General features: G+C 28.7%; 4 protein-coding genes across 4 annotated transcripts; 1 reads left to right on the top strand and 3 right to left on the bottom strand.

Annotated features, from left to right (window-relative positions):
- Nucleotides 1-8,487: 8,487 nt before the first annotated feature.
- OCT59_021427 (uncharacterized protein) lies at nucleotides 8,488-8,886 on the bottom strand (the record flags this gene model as incomplete). Its single annotated transcript, XM_066146512.1, has 2 exons — nucleotides 8,488-8,607; nucleotides 8,698-8,886. The coding sequence occupies 2 exons, from the start codon at nucleotides 8,884-8,886 to the stop codon at nucleotides 8,488-8,490; spliced, it is 309 nt and encodes a 102-aa protein (XP_066005640.1).
- An 846-nt stretch (nucleotides 8,887-9,732) lies between these two features.
- Nucleotides 9,733-12,859, top strand: OCT59_021426 (uncharacterized protein; the record flags this gene model as incomplete). The annotated part of the gene is made up of 6 exons (XM_066146511.1): nucleotides 9,733-9,836; nucleotides 9,913-10,250; nucleotides 10,345-10,371; nucleotides 10,508-10,753; nucleotides 10,843-11,076; nucleotides 11,211-12,859. 6 exons carry the CDS (start codon nucleotides 9,733-9,735, stop codon nucleotides 12,857-12,859), a joined length of 2,598 nt encoding a protein of 865 aa, XP_066005639.1.
- Nucleotides 12,860-13,897: 1,038 nt separating this feature from the next.
- Nucleotides 13,898-14,327, bottom strand: OCT59_021425 (uncharacterized protein; the record flags this gene model as incomplete). Its single annotated transcript, XM_066146510.1, has 2 exons — nucleotides 13,898-14,160; nucleotides 14,240-14,327. The coding sequence occupies 2 exons, from the start codon at nucleotides 14,325-14,327 to the stop codon at nucleotides 13,898-13,900; spliced, it is 351 nt and encodes a 116-aa protein (XP_066005638.1).
- Nucleotides 14,328-14,480: 153 nt separating this feature from the next.
- Nucleotides 14,481-15,718, bottom strand: OCT59_021424 (uncharacterized protein; the record flags this gene model as incomplete). Its single annotated transcript, XM_066146509.1, has 5 exons — nucleotides 14,481-14,551; nucleotides 14,684-14,752; nucleotides 14,956-15,153; nucleotides 15,535-15,645; nucleotides 15,715-15,718. 5 exons carry the CDS (start codon nucleotides 15,716-15,718, stop codon nucleotides 14,481-14,483), a joined length of 453 nt encoding a protein of 150 aa, XP_066005637.1.
- Between the last annotated feature and the right edge of the window lie 4,330 nt (nucleotides 15,719-20,048).

Raw genomic sequence — 20,048 nt, 5'->3', positions numbered from 1 at the left:
TCAACTATAAATCATAATTAAAAAATCAAATCAATTAATTAAAATTAAGAAAATCGTTAGCGTCCTACTGCGTTGAATTCTTGATTGGAAAATCAACTATAAATCATAATTAAAAAAAACAAATCAATTAATTAAAATTAAGAAAATCGTTAGCGTCCTACTGCGTTGATTTCTCGATTGAAAAATCAACTATAAATCATAATTAAAAAAGACAAATCAATTAATTAATAAGAAAATCGTTAGCGTCCTGCGTTGATTTTTCGATTGAAAAATCAATTATAAATCATAATTAAAAAAGACAAATAAATTAAAATTACGAAAATCGTTAGCATTCTACTGCGTTAAAATTTGATATACTTTAATGCGGCAAGTTATACTTTGTCGAAATTTGCAGTAAAATCGAAAATATATTGTTATTATAGCAATACCACTTCGATTAATACAAAATTGTTACTTTTCAACTTTCGCTAAAATTTACAGTTTCTTTTGATAAGGTTTGTTTGGCATCCGAAAATGATAAAGGGATGATAAAGTGATTATCTTGTAAATAAAAGTTATTTTAAAATAAAATAAGCTTTTTATTTTAAAAATAAGCTTTTTATTGTAAAATAAGCTTAAATCATATTGCAATTTTTAAAAGTATATTAATTAGAAAATTCACAAATTTATTATATAAAATTGCCAAATTTGCGAAAAAAAATATTAAATCCTAAAAAATTATTGAAATAATCATAGAAGCCAGGATTACATTAATTATACATACAAATTATACAAATTTTGTGTTATTCCAAATTTTATAAAAATCGGCCTTTTTACAAATTTGGATTTTGCCAAACTTATTAAACTTATTCAAATACTAAACAAATAAGCAGAAAAAGGTCAGTCTCTAGTATACTTGATGATCTTGATGATGAAGAATCACCTTCAAATCAGCCATCTTCTACTCGTAGAAATAGATCAATTTCTGGTATAATAAACGAAGAAATAGTATCTTCTGCTAGACCAACAAGTAATAAAAGAAAGCTAGTAGTTTGTAATTGTCCTGATTGTGATGGCAACTTGGTGGATTCTCGCACAAAAGAAATTCACGATTCTAGACATCATGAATACCAAGATTCGCAAGGTACAATTTTGTCTCAAGTTCGTCAACTTGAAATAGGTGAAACATCAATACCCGCTTCAGCTGGACGAATGATTGATGAATCTATTAGACAAGAATCAGAAAAATCAGATAACAGTAATCAAGATGATGTTGATGATGAACATCAAGATGTCGAATTTAACTTCTTATCTCGACAACGTGCAAGAAAGTATACAAATCGTCCGGAAATTTCAGAAGATCCAGAAGATTCATCATCATCCGAATATACTATAGAGGAAGATATCTACAGTGATACATTGTCTATAGGCAGTGAATCAGATAATGATCCAATTTCTGGAATTTCTGAAATTTTTGAAGACTATTCACCACCTAGTTATGAACCATTTCAAAACCCACCATATTTAGAATCGAATTATGATCGATTTTTATGGATTTTACTTTGGATAATGAACTTTTGAACAAGATTCAATATCACAGAGACAGCTACTGAGACTCTAATAAAATTTATGAAATTGGCCCTGTGCGAGTTCAGTAGTAACGATTTTAATGATTTCCCAGATTCGCTTTACTTAACAAGAAAGAAGCTTGGATTAAATGACCAATTTTATAGTTTTGTACCTTGTCCGAAATGTCACAAATTGTATAAAAAAGAGGAAGTGGTAGATTTCAAACAAGAGGACAATCCTGCTATAATGAAATGTCAACACATAGAATTTTCCAATTCTTCAGTTCGCAGATCACGTCTTTGCAATACGGCATTGTCTGAAAAAATTAGCGCATCGACAAATCAAACAATAATACGACCTAATTTAATGTATCCATTTGCTAAAATCAATCAACAACTTGCCACTATGTTTTGTCGGCCTGGGTTTGAAAATTCTCTCTGACATTGGGCTAATCGGTCAAATTTTGATAATATTTTAACCGATATATATGATGGGCAAGTGTGGAAGAATTTTAAAGAATTGGACAATGAAGATTCGCCAAATTTTTTCAAAAGCGAAGTGGCCGATTCTCATCTTGGCTTGATGCTGAATCTTGATTGATTTCAGCCATATGATAGTACCATTTATAGTATCAGTGTCATATACGCCGCTATATGCAATTTGCCACGTGATATCCGATTTAGACGTGAAAATTTATTGACTCTTGGCATTTTACCTGGGCCAAAGGAGGTCAGCCTACATAAAGTGAACCACTATTTAGCACCAATAGTTAACGAATTGGAAACACTCTGGGCTGGGTTAACACTAAATCGTACTTATGAATGCGAAAATGGAAAGAGAATTCGTGGCGCTTCAATCTTAGTATCATGTGACATTCCCGCCGCAAGAAAAATTTGCGGTCATGTTTCTGCCTTAGTTTCATGTCACAGGTGTGAGAAAAAAGCAAATTATGAAAATGGGCAGTATAATTTTGCTGGAATGGATGATGTAGGGTATTCTGCTCGAGATTCGAATGAGCGCTGACAAAACGCATTAGGTTGGCGAAGATGCAACTCAGACGCTGCTAGAAAGCGCTTCGTCAAAGAAACTGGCGTTAGATGGTCCGAATTGTTGCATCTATCATATTTCGACCCTATTAGATTTATTACAGTTGATCTAATGCATTGCTTATTTCTGGGCATTGCGAAGTGGATAGTAAAACGAATTTGGATCGATGGGGGTATTTTGACACCAAATTCTTTGAACAAAATTCAGAAAAAGATGGACGAGTTTCAGATACCATCCGATTTGGTCGAATTCCAGAAAAAATTCATAGTGGAGAGGGATTCACCAATTTTACGGCCGATCAGTGGTGAATATTCTTTACAATTTATTCAACTGTATCACTTTAGGAACACCTTTCAGACGTAGATAGAAGAATCCTGAATCATTTTGTCAGGGTTTATTCGATTTTGGTAAATCGGATTCTAGAATCTAATTTGGTGGATGAAGCCCATAGAAGTCTTATCAAAATAGTCAAGCTCATTGAGAATCACCACGGCAGAGATAAGATCACACTGAATCTTCATCTTTCTCTGCATTTGCGTGATTGCTTATCTGATTATGGACCATTATATGCGTTCTGGTGTTTCTCTTTCGAACGTATGAATGGTATTTTAGGTAAATATCCGTTAACGATTTTTTAACGATTTTAACGATTTCAATATTAGTTTATAATTTATTGATTTCGCACTTTTAGGTTCGTTACCAAACAGCAACAGGAAAATTGAGTCTGAACTTATGCGTCGATTAATGTTTGATAAACAAATCAAAAATATCATAAGTTCAGGTATCGAAGTAAAAGGTCTTGAATTGCTAAACAGTCAGCGTACTATCGGGTCCCTTTCAGTTACTGATGAATTTTCGTCAGATGAGATGCATCGATTTTGGCTGAATTCACAAAATATTAAAGATTCACAGATTTCTGGCAAAGAAGGCTTCCCAGGTGAATTTCTTAAGCTGGTATCTCATAATATACTACTTTCAAGTGAAATATTAAATTTAATGGTCGAATATTACAATGCGACTTACGAATCATTTGGATTTCAGAGGCCTCTTGTAGAAGGTTTAGATAACGATATAATAATTAGGGTCAAAATTAACTAATTCGGAAGGTGTCAGATTAGTTCAGAAGTCTTTGGATCATCATTATCGTTAAGACATGTAAAAAGTTTGTACGTCTTAGCGAAATTTATTACGGATGATGAAGATGTCGACACCTATCCAGGTCAAATTCAGTATTATTTTACTCACGTAGTAGACTTTCCGGATGGTCCCATCGAACATTTTCTAGCATACGTTCGTTGGTATAAACACCAAATCTCAAACCGGCAAAATGCAAGAGTATTTAGCCGTAAATCCAATTAGTAGAAAATACCAATTATAAACTTATAAGTTTTAGACATAAATTTATAATAAATTGAGTAATTGACTATAAATTTGGTGTTGATTTTTCCGAATTTCTGAATTTTAATGACAAATCATGTTTTTCAAAAGTTAATTTTGATGACTTTTTTTGTATCAATCAGCCGTCAATCAAATATAATGATTTTTTGCCGAATTTTTATTGAATTTTTATTGAATTTTTATTGAATTATCAATTTTCCATAAATCGGAAGTACATATTTGAATATTGGGTAAATTTTAGGTTGATTTGTCATTTTGTTTGATTTTTTTTTGATTTCAACCAGCATCAATCAGCCGTCAATCAAATATGATGATTTTTTTGCCAAATTTTTATCAAATTTTTATCAAATTTTTATTGAATTGTTAATTTTCCATAAATCTGAAGTATCATATTTGAATATTGGGTAAATTTTAGGTTGATTTGCCATTTTGTCCAATTTTTTTTTTGATTTCAACCAGCATCAATCAGCCGTCAATCAAATATAATGATTTTTTGCCAAATTTTTATTGAATATTTATTGAATTTTTATTGAATTGTCAATTTTCCATAAATCAGAAGTACATATTTGAATATTGGGCAAATTTTAGGTTGATTTAACATTTTGTCAGATTTTTTTTTGATTTCAACCAGCATCAATCAGCCGTCAATCAAATATAATGATTTTTTGCCAAATTTTTATTGAATTTTTATCAAATTTTTATTGAATTGTCAATTTTCCATAAATCAGAAGTACATATTTGAATATTGGGCAAATTTTAGGTTGATTTGCCATTTGTCTGATTTTTTTTTGATTTCAACTAGCATCAATCAGCCATCAATCAAATATGATGATTTTTTTCTGGATTTTCATTAAATTGTCCAATTGGCATCAATCAGATGTGCCAATTTGTAATGTCAGTCGATTTTGGTCTGATTTTTAGCTGATTTTCCATATGTCCGATTTTTTTGATTTTAACCAGTGGCATGAATTATATATTAAATTAACGTCATGGAGAATGTTGGCATTTTTATACTTTTTTTATGATATTTTAGAACATATAACACAGTTGAGTAAGTTTTTCCAAAAATGAAATTTAAGATTTTCCGATATAGACTTAATGATACAAGCCATGATTAATTCTATTCAAAAAGAGTATTTAATGGAAGATCAGTCACAAAAATTCGGATATAATGTTCAAAGATTTATCGATGAAACTAATCCATTTGGAAATAATTCAGTTGAATACATGGGTCATAACCTTTCCTTTACTGAGCAAGATTATGATGAATTCTTAATGGACGTATATAGCTATTCAACAAGTATTCTTTCTGAATTGCAACAACGATTCCCTAATAGATCGTTATTTACTTCTATGAAAATATTAAATCCACAAGAATGGCCAAAAAACTCTCAAGATTTACTATTTTTTGGAGATGATGAATTAGAAAATTTATTAGAGTATTATGAACATCTGAATATTCATGATAATGTATGTTCAAAGCTCACCACTCTTTGATGTTAATAAATGTAGGCAAGAATGGGCGGGATTTAAATTAGTCGTTAGCAATAATCTTTCTTCTAAAGATATAGATATAATTCTTCCCCTATTAATTCAAGATTATAATGATACATTTCCAAATATCATCAAATTAATTCAATTGGTATATTGTATTCCCTTTTCAAGTGTAGAATGTGAATGTGGTTTTAGTAGACAAAATCAAATTAAAACTAAAAGCAGAAACTTCTTGACAACAGATACCTTAGACAGGTTGATGTGTATCTCTTTAGAAGGGCTGGAGAGTTCAAAATTTAACTATAATCGTGCATATACCATTTGGAGTAATCAAAGAGACATATTGGCGTTGAGAAATAATTCATAGTTTCTATTAACCAAATAATGAATAAAAGAGTAATAGATTGTTGTTAACAATTCACCATAAAATTTGTTTAATGTACCCACTTATAGTGACAACAGTATGTCTAAACTTTTTTTCTTTAGTAATAAATATTTTTCGGTATAGTACATTGTCATGAAACTTTAAATTTTGCTGTTTTTTATTGCTTTAATTATTTGGCTTAGAAGTTAAAAAAATATAAATAAAATTTCCGGCATTGTCAAAATTTACTGGAAATCTGTTGTGTTACGTCCGAAAAAATTCTGAGTTTAAATAATTTTACCAGATTTATTGAAAACTAATCGGAAAATCTGGCAAAATTTCAATAGATTTTGTGCTCTGAACTGTATATAATAAAAAAGTATTTTATTAAATAAATATGACTCATATTGCATAAATAGAATCATAATTTAATATTTTTATATTAATCTAGAACAGACTAATATTCCATATATGTAATATATTTTCTGTAACATTTAATAGATTTAAATATTTTTTAATACTTTTTTTTTTTATTTACAGTAAATGTTTCCAATAAGTTATAAGCTATATACAATACAATCATAAAATAAAATCAATAAAATTAAATAATTTAAAATAATAATAATAATAAAAGTAAAACTACCAAAAATTCTAACATAAAATAAATAATCATATAAATATTATATTAAATCAATTAATCATTACCCAAATCAAATTCCTATATTAAAATAATAAAGTGATGATAAAGGTTTATAAATCCAAGGCAATAAAATGTACTTTTTGATATACAATTGAAGATGAAAGTGCATTAGGACTAAAGAGTCTTGAAAATATTATTAAGGAAAAATGTGAATAGGAGTATATATCATTTGTGTAGTAAAATTAAGGCCATCTAAAACAATAATTTCATCCTCTGTGATTACAAATCTGTTAGTACAGCAGGTCTTAAAGTTTCAATTATGATTAAGAAAATGTTTGTCTTGAACTGTAATATTACACAATTATTTCCATTTGATAATACATTTACATCTGTCTTTTCATAAATAGTTTTTGAAAAAAATAATGGTTTGCATTAGAATTTTAAATTCTAATTTACACTATCAGCTTGTGATAGTTTAAGATTTTTCTTCAAGTGGGAGATTGCTGCTATATTGATCTTTCCCTGCATGGTGTTAGAAAGTAAGCTAGTATATTCAAATAAGTCCAGTGAAATGCCAAGAAATAAGTATATGATGCATAATCTAATATGAGGAGGTAGTTTTTGAAATTCATTAGTGTTATTAAGGAAATAAATAAGTTCAGATCTAAAATAAGTTCTAAAATCCACTATTTGTGTACAAGTTGATAAATGATGTGTGGTTTTTTCATATATAAAATAAAATTAGCATTTAAGGTTGATATATAGAGTAGGTTTTCTTTGCTTTAAACACATGGTTATAAGTAGTTGATTATGAAGATGTTATCACCGATTTGGTCTGAAGTGATAACTAATGTCAGAGATGTTAAAGTGAACAGTCGTGACAAAAAGGCCAAGTAATAAAATGATAAGTATTTTGATAATATTGTGATCAAATATAAGAGTATTACTAATAATTCTCAGTAGAAAATTAATAATGATGGTAAACAATGTAAGAGTTTCTTAAGATAGAAATCTATCAAACAAATAATAACAAACACAAAGGTAAAACAAATAAAACACGCAAAAAGTTTATTACAAAGAAAAACTAACAACAAATCATACAAAAACACAATACTTCAGATAATACAATCTAAACTCACTGTTAGATTACCCAGGTGTTAACAACCTTTATTCAAAAGAAAATATTGCTCTATATATGTTTACATTTGCACACATGACAGTTTAAACTTATCAATATTATCCTATTATACTAATATGATTAATCAATCAATTGTCCTTTTTTCATTGCAATTATCTGTAGAAACCTTCCTATTGATATTTCGTATAAGTTCTATGTGTCTATATGATTCATCAACTATGTAAAGTTCAAGAAACTTCTCTAGCTAAACTAATAAAGCAATTTTCTAAGGTTATAATAATTAAACTGATACTTATAATTGAATACTCATGAGTCAAAAGTACTAATAATACTAAAAGTGGTTAATTAATGTAAATAACTAATAAAACTAAATTATATTATAAGTAATGTTTCATATTGTAATAAACTTAGCCATAATCATAGGATTTCTGCGTACTATATCATGTGACTTGTTCGATCTTCAACTATTTTCATGGGCAACCCTAACAATAATCTTTGATTAATTCTATCTTAAGCAAAAATTTTGGTAACAAAGAGCTTTGATAATAAATGACTAAAGGCTATTGTGTTTAGTAAAAGTACATTTAAAATTTGACTTGTTTAATAGTAGATCAAATTGGTTGGCAACATAAAATCTCTTTTTGTTTAGTCTACGTAGTGTTCTTTCCTTCAATACTTACTTTTAGAAATAAATGAACAAGCTCAACTTCTATTGTCATGTTAGTTGTAAGCTTCTGATTCCCATAATAACTTGGATATCATCTTCATCTATCAACTTCGAAGTCACATCTTGTATAAAATCTTAGGCTATTATATAATCGTGAAAAATTTTAGTTTCTTTGGGTAGTATTTGAAATGTTACTTCTGGTATCGTTTCTCCCAATGATTGTGAATTGCTTTGTTAGCTTCAGTTTCTACAAAATCATTGGGGTCTTCAAGGGATATATTAGAAGTATTTTGAGAAGTTGAATGCTTGTTCTGATTTCAGCATGAAAGTGCTGACTTATGCAAAAACTTCTTCTCCCTGTTTCTCTGTCTCATCATATCATTTACCTTTTTCTTACTCACTGAGACTAAGAATTCATCAGTCTTCCTATTCTCTAACGATTTATTAGATGTACTAGGCTGTGTTGCAACATTAACAATAACTTGCTCCTGCTTGATTTTTCTAACATTACAATTGAGTTCTGCAATGAGTTTAGCCTTTTCTTTATCACTCTGCTCTAATTTTGCAAGTCTGGCTTCATTCTCCTTCATAGCCTGCTTTAGTTTAGCATTTTTAACTTTAACCTTGGCATTTTCAGCCTTAATCTCAGCATTCTCAACTAGAAGCTTGATGACGCGTTGTTTTAATAAATCAAATTTAGATTGCATATTTGATAATAACTTTCATATAGAACACAATTATTTAAAATGCATTTTTACCTAAGTGGGACTTTAGGTCTCACCTTTTTTTATTTACTAATACATCTCTATATCCCATGAAAAATATACTTAATACAATGTATAACATTTTCAGCTTGAATTCTTTATTGATACAGTAAATAAATTACATGATTTGATAATACATAGACTTTTTTTACAATGTGAAATGGTAGGCATTTCTATACTAATGCCTACAGACCCACACCATCATCCAAACTATCTATACTAATATAATATCCCAACATTAATCCGATTTCATTTGTCCTTAACATCGATATTCTAGATAGAACAAAAATGGTCATCAGTTATGCAGAGCCAGAAATAAATTAACAGTATTGACCTTAGTAGAACTCACCAAAAGTTTATGTTCCCCTAACAAAAAAAATAGATATTAGCTTTGTAAGCTCGAGTCACTTCCTTGTAAATGTACAGTCATAACATACAGTATCTTTGTTTGCGTAATGTCTTCCCAACTGGGAATTATTTTGATTGGCACTCTCATGTGACATCATGACATGTGGCTGATTTTTGATTGATAAATTTTTTTAATTTTTTTCGATTTTGTATTTGGTCCTTGACACATTGCTGACTCTGTTCGTAATATTACTGACTCACAGTTCGTAGTAATTAGTCAACAACCGTTTATGAAAATATATATATATATGACATATAATCAAAATGTCAAGCTATTCTTCGCTATCTCGAGTACTTTCGCCGTTCCGGGTACAAACTAAATTCGAGGAAAATTCCCTACCTGCCAGTCCAGCGTTAAATCCAAAAAGGTCTTTATTTTATATTACTGAAAATTAATTTTTTGAGCCTTATTTTTATTTTAACTCTCGATTTTCGCAATTACAGATATACCGAAATTATGTTAGGTTGTATTGTTTTAGGCGAAAAGAACGCATTTCCTGTCGATTTCGATACAGGCAAGACCATAGGACATCTCAAGGGAGCCATCAAGGAGAAGAAAAGTGTGGCCTTTTGCAATACTGACGCAAACAATCTGAAATTATGGAAAGTCAACATTCCTGAAAGCAAGAAACAAGAGATATATGAAGGAATCGACATCAAAGTAAAGTTCGGAGGTGAGGAGCTGGACAGTGACCTCAAAACAATTGGACATGTTTTCGAAGAACAACCTCCTAGTGAGCACATCCACATCCTTGTGCAACTGCCAACGCCCGCCACCACTGGTAAGTGTCTCCCAATGGTTTACCTCTCGAACAAGAAATTCGCAGTAACAAAATATCGAGTTTGTTCTGATCTCTTTTTTTCGCGTGAAAGTAGGTCCCTCTCATCAAGGCGTTCCACAAGGTACGGTATCTCTAGTTAAATTTCCTGTGTTGTCTTAGTCTTTGTATTCTGGCCCGCCATTATTGATACATATAGGTTACTTGTACCGTATCTATTTGTTAATACACTGTGCTTTCTTATTGTTTACAAAACATAGTGACGTCGATCGAAGATGCCATGAAAAAGATTTTGGAGGGAATTCATAAACAAATGGACGTAGACAATGTAGACAATAATAAGCCCAAGCCCATGGCTCTAAAACAACGTGACCTTAAGCAAGCTATTGATGTGATTGACAGGAATTTTTGTAATTCCTTAGATAAACAAAAAGCTATAAAAAAAGAAACTCCCACGGCAAAGACAAACTATCGAATCCTTTTATGCGGTGGGGCACCTGGCATAGGTAACTTTCATACATTCTCTTGTATGTTTTTACTGCAGATAAAGCGGTTTTAGCCTTCTAATTAACAAATTCAAACTATAATTCACTAGGAAAGACACGTTATGGAGTTGAATTGTTTAATTGTCTCAACAAAGAATGGAAGATATTAAAAGGCCAAAAGCCTTACATGCTTTACATGCTTTTTGATTTCACTAATGGTTATGCTTTAGATGAGTATGAAATCCAGGGGGATATTAAAATTGCATCAGAAATCATTCTTGGATTGCGGTTGGCATACCACTATTTGGTCCACAAAAAATATGTGATGAGTTTTACAGTGTTCCGTACGAAATCCAATGAATATAAGCAATGTTTCAGATTGAGTAATGTCCTCTTATACATCCACAACCTTGAACATGAAAGTCTGATTCAACGTGGCAAGCATCTTTTCATTTTTCTTCAAATTGATGAATTTCAGCTAATTTTCAAAGAGCGAAATGGGGGGAAAAATTATTTAAGCAGTTAATGTATACCCTTGGGCATCATATGGCCGGAGAAATTCCTGAAGTATTTGTGCAGACTCTACTTTCAGGTACAGCACCACAGGATGCAAGACGAGCAATGGAACCTACAATATATTCTATTGAACCTCTTGACCTTCCACTGCTTTCCTTGGAGTCACGCCTTGAAATAATGAGGGAATTTGCAACAAATCATGGTGTTTCTGATTGTGTATGGGTACCAAAAGTTTGGATACATCAATTACTTCTTGATACAGGTGGTCTTCCACGTGCTTTGGAGTATCTTTTTGCAGAATTTTTCGGGCAAGATTTTACAAGGGTTAAGGAATTTTTCGAAGATCTTGAAAAAAAGAAACTAATCCCATCGACAATCTACACCAGCGTCTCAAAAGATATTGATACAGCATATAAAATCAAACCTTATGCTAGAGAACATAAAATGCTCATATACGAGCTTGTTTACAGAAATATTATGGAAATCGAATCAGATATATCTGATGTACTGCAAGATGGTGACCACCGTATAAAATTGGAACATCTAGAACGTGATAAGCACTTGATATTAAGGAGATTGGAAGAGAAAGATAAAGTTCAAATTGATATACCATACTTCTTTATGTATCATTATGCCAGTGTCCTTGGAGTTTTCACGGAACATCTAAACCATGCATTTTTACCTGACGAAATTTGGTCGTGGCAAAATTGGGAAAAATTTATCGCGGATTTTATAACTTCACGCATCAATATGATTGATGTGCTGAACAAAGAAAAATTATTAAAACTTGGAAATTTCTTTCGTGGTTCAGGTAGCAATGTTACACTGGGCCAGTTGATCAATTTCGGGTCTGTTGAAATCTATGAATTAAACCATCAATTTCCATGCCTGAACCTTTCTGCGAAAGAGGGAAAAACTGCTGTGTTAAAGCCGGGTTACATTATGATCAATGGTTATTCGGCACCATTTGCAGATATCTTTTTTTTAGTAGATGAACCTGATCCCATTCTTATTGCTATTCAATGCAGATTGAGAAAAAATCTTCTTAATCTGAAAACAATCGAAGATGAGCATAAGAGAAATGCAAATATTTCTCATAAAATGGAAGAAAAGGCCAGAAAACTGAAGAACGATAGCAAAATAGCGAGCAGAGAGAAGAAAGAGGAGTTACGAAAAGAAGCAGAGAAATATACGCAACTTGGTAACCTTTTGAGTAAATACCGTGTCATTACTATTTTTGTTACTACTCAGCGGTTTAATGAGGGATTAGAACGCATTCCTAATGATTGTATTCTGATTCATCAAGAAAAGTTTGATACTTTCTTCGGACCTGTATTTTCTTCTCGTACCAAGTTTGTAATGACCAGAGATTCAAATCCAAATTTGAGTACTGCAAGTCAATTGACGTCAAGATATAAAGCAATTAGTCAAGATATAGGGGAAAGAATTGAACAAACTAGAAAGAGAAGGATTTTTAGGTCACATGAAGAGTTCTGTGAAGAATTTAAAGAATTAGCTGATGTTAATGAGCTCCGAGATGATTTTATCTACTACCCATACCCTCCATATATAGAACCCTTTGAACATTCAAACAAGAGAACACGCGTTTAAGATAAAAATAATATCTTTGATTTTCTTCTACTGTATTTGATTTCATTGTTAGAATTATTGTTAATATTTATGAATAATATTGCTCTTTATCATATTACATCACGCACATATATTCACATATATACATAAAAAGACTTGTAGTTTTATTTTAATAATAAAGTATTACATGCGCTATATCATGCAAATATAAAACTCAATACAGTATAACAGCGTAATCATGTAGCATTTAAATAACTGATATAACAAGTTAAATGAGGTGTTACTTAAACCTGTATGGTATGGTTTTTTATGTATGTACTGTATGGTATGTATGGTTTTACGCAGTATGGATTTCAATCTATATATGCAAATCCATACAGACTTGCAATAAACCATACATGTATGAATTTTTAGCATACAAAAAATAATAATACATGACAATCAATACATGATCATAACAAATAGTATCTTAAAATAAACATGATATAACAATTTTATTTATTAAATCAAAATAAAAAAAATTAATTTTCTAATGCTTTGCGTAGCTTTATATTTTCTAATTCAAGTTTTTCAACTTCTGCTAAAGCTCTACGATTTGCTGTTTGCCTTTCAGCTAATTGCATTTTTCGTTCTTCAATTTAAATTGTATCAATCTCAAATGAATTATGTTCTTGATCATCACCATCAATTTTATTTTTTTTTGTTCTTACATTATCAATTGTTATTGTTGACTTTCTTTTGTTCTTGGTTTTTCTTGGTTAGTTATTTCTGGTATTTCAGAAAGTTATGTAGTATGATTGAGAATTTCTGTATAGTATGGTTAGAATGATTTACGTATGTATAATTTTAAAGTAGTATGTATGATTCATATTTATACATACATACTTAGATTACTATATAAAAAAAAATCATAGTATGTATGATTCATTTTTTTATTATTATTCTATACTACTAAAATTTAAATTTTAAGAAATTATAAATTTTATTTATATTACTTTAATACAAATTATATTTGATGTTACTTTTTAAAGTAATCCTAATGACTTCTTTTTTTCTAAATTAATTAGCTCCATTTGCTTCAGCTTTGGCAAGTGCCTTTCTGGCTGCAGCCTCTTGAACACAAATCTGAAGTTCACGCTTCTTAAGGGCTATTTTTCTCTCTTCTATATCAAAATCAATATTTTCAGTATTATTTTCAGTAATTTTGCATTGTTTAGAATTTCTAGTTGATGCAAATTGTCCTTTTCTTTTTGGTTGTAAACTTTCAGCTTTAATATTGGTTGAATTAACCAATATTGGCTTGTTTTTACCATTTCTTGTACCTAAATTTTTTAATGATAATATCATTATTAATTTTTAACTTTTTTTTTAATATATTTAGCTTATCAAATGCAAAAATACCTTTACGTGTAATTGCCTTAGAAATTTTTTTTGACTCTCCATTATCACGTCTTGAATAGAGAACACCAAATTTATTTTCAATTTCCATTATTTTTAAAGCTTTTTGATCAACTTTACATCTTCTAATGATATTAAAAAATAAAGAAAATAACTGATTAAAATGCTAAATATAAAATATTCAAATTAGAGTTAAATTTAAATACCTAATTATTGCAGTTAACAATTTAAGATGCTTTCCTTTTCAATTAGCTAATGTATGAGCAGCTTCTGCTACATTGGTATTATTTGCACTGCTTGCCCATATTTCAGGATCTATTTTTGATGCATTTAAATTTAATGAGGCAAGAATATATGGCTGGTGGTAATAACAAATCCATTTTAAATTTTACATAAAAATTTGATTAATACTGTAAAGTAATAAATATAATAATAATAATATAATACCTTTAATTTTTGATTCTTCTAATTGTTCCAATGTATAAAATATTTTTTCAAGTTCACCAATTGATGGTGCTGTAGGGATATTTAAAATTAAATTTAGAGTTTCAGAGAAGAATTTTTTTGCTCTTGCATTACTAAATATAAAATTTTGTTAATATTTTTTAACAAAATTTAACCATTAATTATTTTATAATAAATTTACCGTTCAAAATAGACAACTCATGATTTAAAAATATATTGTAAATGTGTTTTCTAATCCTTGTGTGTGTCTTTACTTTGTAGAATAAGCTCCAATCCTTTTGCCTGAATAGGATCAAGATCTCCAATAATACATTCAATTCCATTTCCATCTATATGCCTAAATTTGACAGCCTGTCCAGTTAGATTCTTGATTACATTAAAAAGATCAGTAAAAAGTTGTTGATAGCCTTCTGCTGTGGTAACATTAGTATATACATGTACATAGGAAAGAACTGTATATAAATAAATAAATAAGATTTTGTAAAATATATAAATACCTAAATTTAATAAACAATATTAATAAAACTTACTTAGTTTATGTTCAGTATTGTATGAATTTATTTCAAATTCGTTTATATTTCCTTTGACTAAGGTTGCTTGCCGAAACCTAGGGGTTTAGGCAAGATGGCGTTTCACTGAAAAGCGAAATTCTGCCAAAACTATATTAAAATTATATTAAAAAAACTGCGAAACTTTAGAGAAAGATGAAACTGCTAAAACTTATTATAAATGCCAAAACTGCTGAAACTCTGCCAAAACTATAATAAATCTATAGTAAAATTTTGACGAAACTAATCATAAAATTTTGAAAAGGTTTAGACAAGCAACCTTACCTTTGACCCTTTTAAATGTTAAGTCAATTTGAATTGATCCAAGTTGATGGATTAATTTGGCTTGATCCTTAAGCATATAAACAAAAATAACAAGTTCATTAGGGTAAATATCTAAAATAAAATTAACAATCAATTAGCTTTAAATGTATATTTAAAATATCTATAATAATTTTTACTTACTCATAGTATGTACGTAATTGTGAAGTTTTAATTGTTTAGTTTATATACTATAGATAACACTAAGCATTTTCTGACCGAATGGATAGATGTTTTTGTAAGTTTTCCTAAACAAGATATCGCAATTTGTTAATATTATTAAGCGATGCATGAATTTCTGATAATGTCTCTACTTTGAAATTAGCTTTTAGTAAATTCCTTAAATTGATTTTACTATTTATTAATAAAAAATCTTAACATATGGGCTGATTTGTCTACTCTGCATTAAAAAGATTCTCCTCTGCAATTTTGCGGATTTTATTCAAAGTTATTGATTGATTTTCACAATTTTTGTTACTCAAAATTAGAGCTCCGAATTTGACCTGACAGATCAGGTGACCCGACAGGTTGACCTGAAAAATTCAGGTCAGGTAGCAGATTTAATGACCCGATCTCAGGTCGGGTCAGTCACAGCCAGGTACCTAACCTGACCCATTGACCTGACATATTTTGGTCAAAAATAAGACGTTTCAGCATTTATTATATATAAAAAAATGCCAAACTGACCTGAATCTGATGTTTTTTCATTAAAAATAATTACAAAAACGTCTTTTTTATTAAAAACATCGGGTTCGATTAAAGAAACAAAAAAAAAGTTTCTTTATTAAAAAACATCGAACCTGACATTTTTTATTAAAAGAAATAAAAAAAAATTATTTCTTTAATTAAAAAATGTCTAACCTGACGTTTTTTATTAAAAGAAATAAAAAAAAATTATTTCTTTAATTAAAAAATGTCTAACCTGACGTTTTTTATTAAAAGAAACAAAAAAAAAATGTTTCTTTAATTAAAAGATGTCGGGTTTGATATTTTTTCATTAAAAGAAACAAAAAAAAATATTTCTTAAATTAAAAATGTTGGGTTTGGCGTTTTTTCATTAAAAGAAACAAAAAAGTTTCTTTAATTAAAAAATGTCGGGTTTAACATTTTTTCATTAAAAGAAACAAAAAAATGTTTCTTTAATTAAAAAACGTCGGGTTTAATGTTTTTTCATTAAAAGAAACAAAAAAATGTTTCTTTAATTAAAAAACGTTGGGTTTGACATTTTTTCATTAAAAGAAACAAAAAAAATGTTTCTTTAATTAAAAAACGTTGGGTTTGACATTTTTTCATTAAAAGAAACAAAAAAAATGTTTCTTTATTAAAAAACGTCGAACCTGACATTTTTTATTAAAAGAAACAAAAGAAAACGTTTCTTTAATTAAAAAACGTTGAACCTGACATTTTTTATTAAAAGAAACAAAAGAAAACGTTTCTTTAATTAAAAAACGTCGAACCTGATATTTTTTATTAAAAGAAACAAAAGAAAATGTTTCTTTAATTAAAAAATATCGAACCTGACATTTTTATTAAAAGAAACAAAAAAAAATTGTTTCTTTAATTTAAAAACGTCAGGTCCGACGTTTTTCATTAGAAGAAACAAAAAAAAGACATTTTGGTGTAATAAAAAGTGCCGAAACGTTTTTTTGACCCAAAATATATCAGGTCAATGGGTCGGGTCAGGTATCTGAACTGACCCGTGATATTTGGTCAGGTCACCAAATTCATGACTTACCTTGGGTCGGGTCAAGTCAATTATCCGACCTGATTTAACCCATTCAGAACTTTACTCAAAATTGTTTTGTAATACCAAAAAATCATCTGATTAATGATCACTTGACTAAATAATAAGTTAAACAAAAATTTACATTTGCGAAACTTAAATTATTAAATATAAAAGAGCTGTGAAAAATCCCATTTCACTAATAAAAAACCCATTTCTCATATATATGGAATTTTTAACATATATTATTAAAAAGTAAGTATATTTTAATAAAATATAAAGTAAAATAAAAATTTATATAGCCTTAGTAGCTATAAATGTTTATAAAAGTATAATAAAAATATCATATAAAAGATGATATCATAATAGATATTTTCAAACAATAAAATAATTATTTTATGTCAGAGTTTGTATTACCATCTTTAAACGCAAATATATCAAGATTAACTGATCCGTTTTCTATAATTTTAGGCTCGTTGGAAAGCCCTTGTTCTGGACTTTATAGGCGAAAAAAGAGCTTGCCGATTGAATCATTAGATCCGGAGATATTTACGTTTAAAGTTGAGGTATAAACTTTTTAACATGCTTAAATGCAAATATCTTGGGATCCACTGATCCATTTTTTATAAATTTAGGCTCTTTGGAAAGCCTTTGATCTGGTCTATATGAACGAAAAAAGAGCTTGCCAATTGGATTACTGGATCTGAAGATATTTACGTTTTAAGTTAAGATACAAATTTTTAACATATATAGTAAGTACTAAGAATTATATTAATTTAAAAGAAATATTTACCAAATTATAGTATAATAACATTAAATAAAAATTTTTTAATACTCATTCCCAATTTACTGTATATTATATAGTATTTTGTATAATAAAAATGTAATAAAATTAATATTTTAATTAAAGGTAGACAAATCAGCTCATATGAAGAGTTAAATATGTTACAATTAAAATTACCAGAAGTAATTGACCCTACAGTTACTGATCAATGGCATTCTTTTTAATATCTTGAAGGTCATCTTTGATTCCATCAGAAATTCTTTCTGGTGGAGGAGGAGGATGATTATGTATTCCTTTACATATGATTATAATGCAGGGACATTGGTTTAAATTATATAGGGTTAAAAGAGTAAATTGTACTTTACAAGTTCTTTCCTTAATATTTCCTCTAACTATATGACTAAGGTTGCTTGCCAAAACCTAGGGGTTTAGGCAAGATGGCGTTTCGCCGAAAAGTGAAATTCTGCCAAAACTATATTAGAGTTATATTAAAAAACTGGCAAAACTTTGGAGAAAGGCGAAACTGCCAAAACTTATTATAAATGCCAAAACTGCTAAAACTCTGCTAAAACTATAATAAATCTATAGTAAAATTTTGACAAAACTAATCGTAGAGGTTTAGACAAGCAACCTTATATATGACTATCAGAATTAATGTGTTTTTTCTAAAAAAAATTGTTTAATTAATTAAAGTTTAAAAGATGCAACTAAATTAACTGAATATTAATAAAAACAAATTATATTACCACATAATTTTTGTTTTGAGCTTCTTGAGCTAATTGTTGTGCAATATTTTAATAGTTTCCTTTCTTCCTATTATTAATAGTAAGGAAATATTATTAATTATTAAAATAATATTGCATAATATACAATATAAATTAAGACTCATTATTACAATATTGCCATTTAACAAATCACGTAATAAAGGAATATCATAAGTTGCAGGATCAACTTTTATATATCGATGGTATTTATCATTTAGTTTATATTTATCACAACCAATAATATAATTAGAAGTAGATGTTTGATAGTTCTTTAGATTGATTAATTTTGGCTTGTCAGAACAAAATATACCATTTTGTTTAAATTTACATTTAGATTCCATACTTCCAAGATATAGTTTATTATGATTTAAAGTAATTATTAAATAAAATTAATTATCATTTAACTTTTGTAACTTACACATAAAATGCACTATTGCAACTTACACTGGTCAAAATTGGTGCTATTGGGTACATATCAGGTACCTGATATGTGTATAATATATGTAATATATGTGTATGATATTTAACAATACTACACATATCGGGTACCTGATATGTGTAGTATAAATGTAGAAAATCGGTGACACATCATGTAAACATCATATACACATCTTACACATATCGGGTAGTCAAATATCAGTGACATATTTTATAGATATCATACATTTAACACACACATATCGGGTAGTAAAATATCAGTGACATATCTTATAGATATCATACATTTAACACACACATATCGGGTAGTAAAATATCAGTGATATATATTATAGATATCATACATTTAACACACATATATCGGGTAGTAAAATATGTAAAATATTGGTAATATATATTTTTATTGTATACGTTTGACAATTTCATATTAAAACTAATAGATTTATATCTCTTTTTTATTTTAATTTGGGCTAAATGAAATTCAATTTTATTAAAATTTATAAATTTATTTACATAAAAGCAATAATACAAATCTTACACTATCTGCTACGTAAAATCAAATAAAGTTGAACATAATTATACTATGTAATATGTTAAGTTCTACCGAAAGTAACAATGATAATAAAATTACCTCTTTGCTTGTTTTGTTATATCTATTTATTATTTAAAAGAAATATCAGTGAAAATATTAGTAAGTATATTAATTAATAGGAGAAAATAAAATAGAAATGTTAATAAAAACGTTAGTGGTAAATATAGAAAATATTAG

Source organism: Rhizophagus irregularis, chromosome 30, assembly GCF_026210795.1.
Source record: "Rhizophagus irregularis chromosome 30, complete sequence".
Classification (NCBI taxonomy): Eukaryota; Fungi; Glomeromycota; class Glomeromycetes; order Glomerales; family Glomeraceae; genus Rhizophagus; species Rhizophagus irregularis.
Note: the sequence above shows the minus strand (reverse complement) of the source record. Positions and strands in the feature narration are given on the sequence as shown.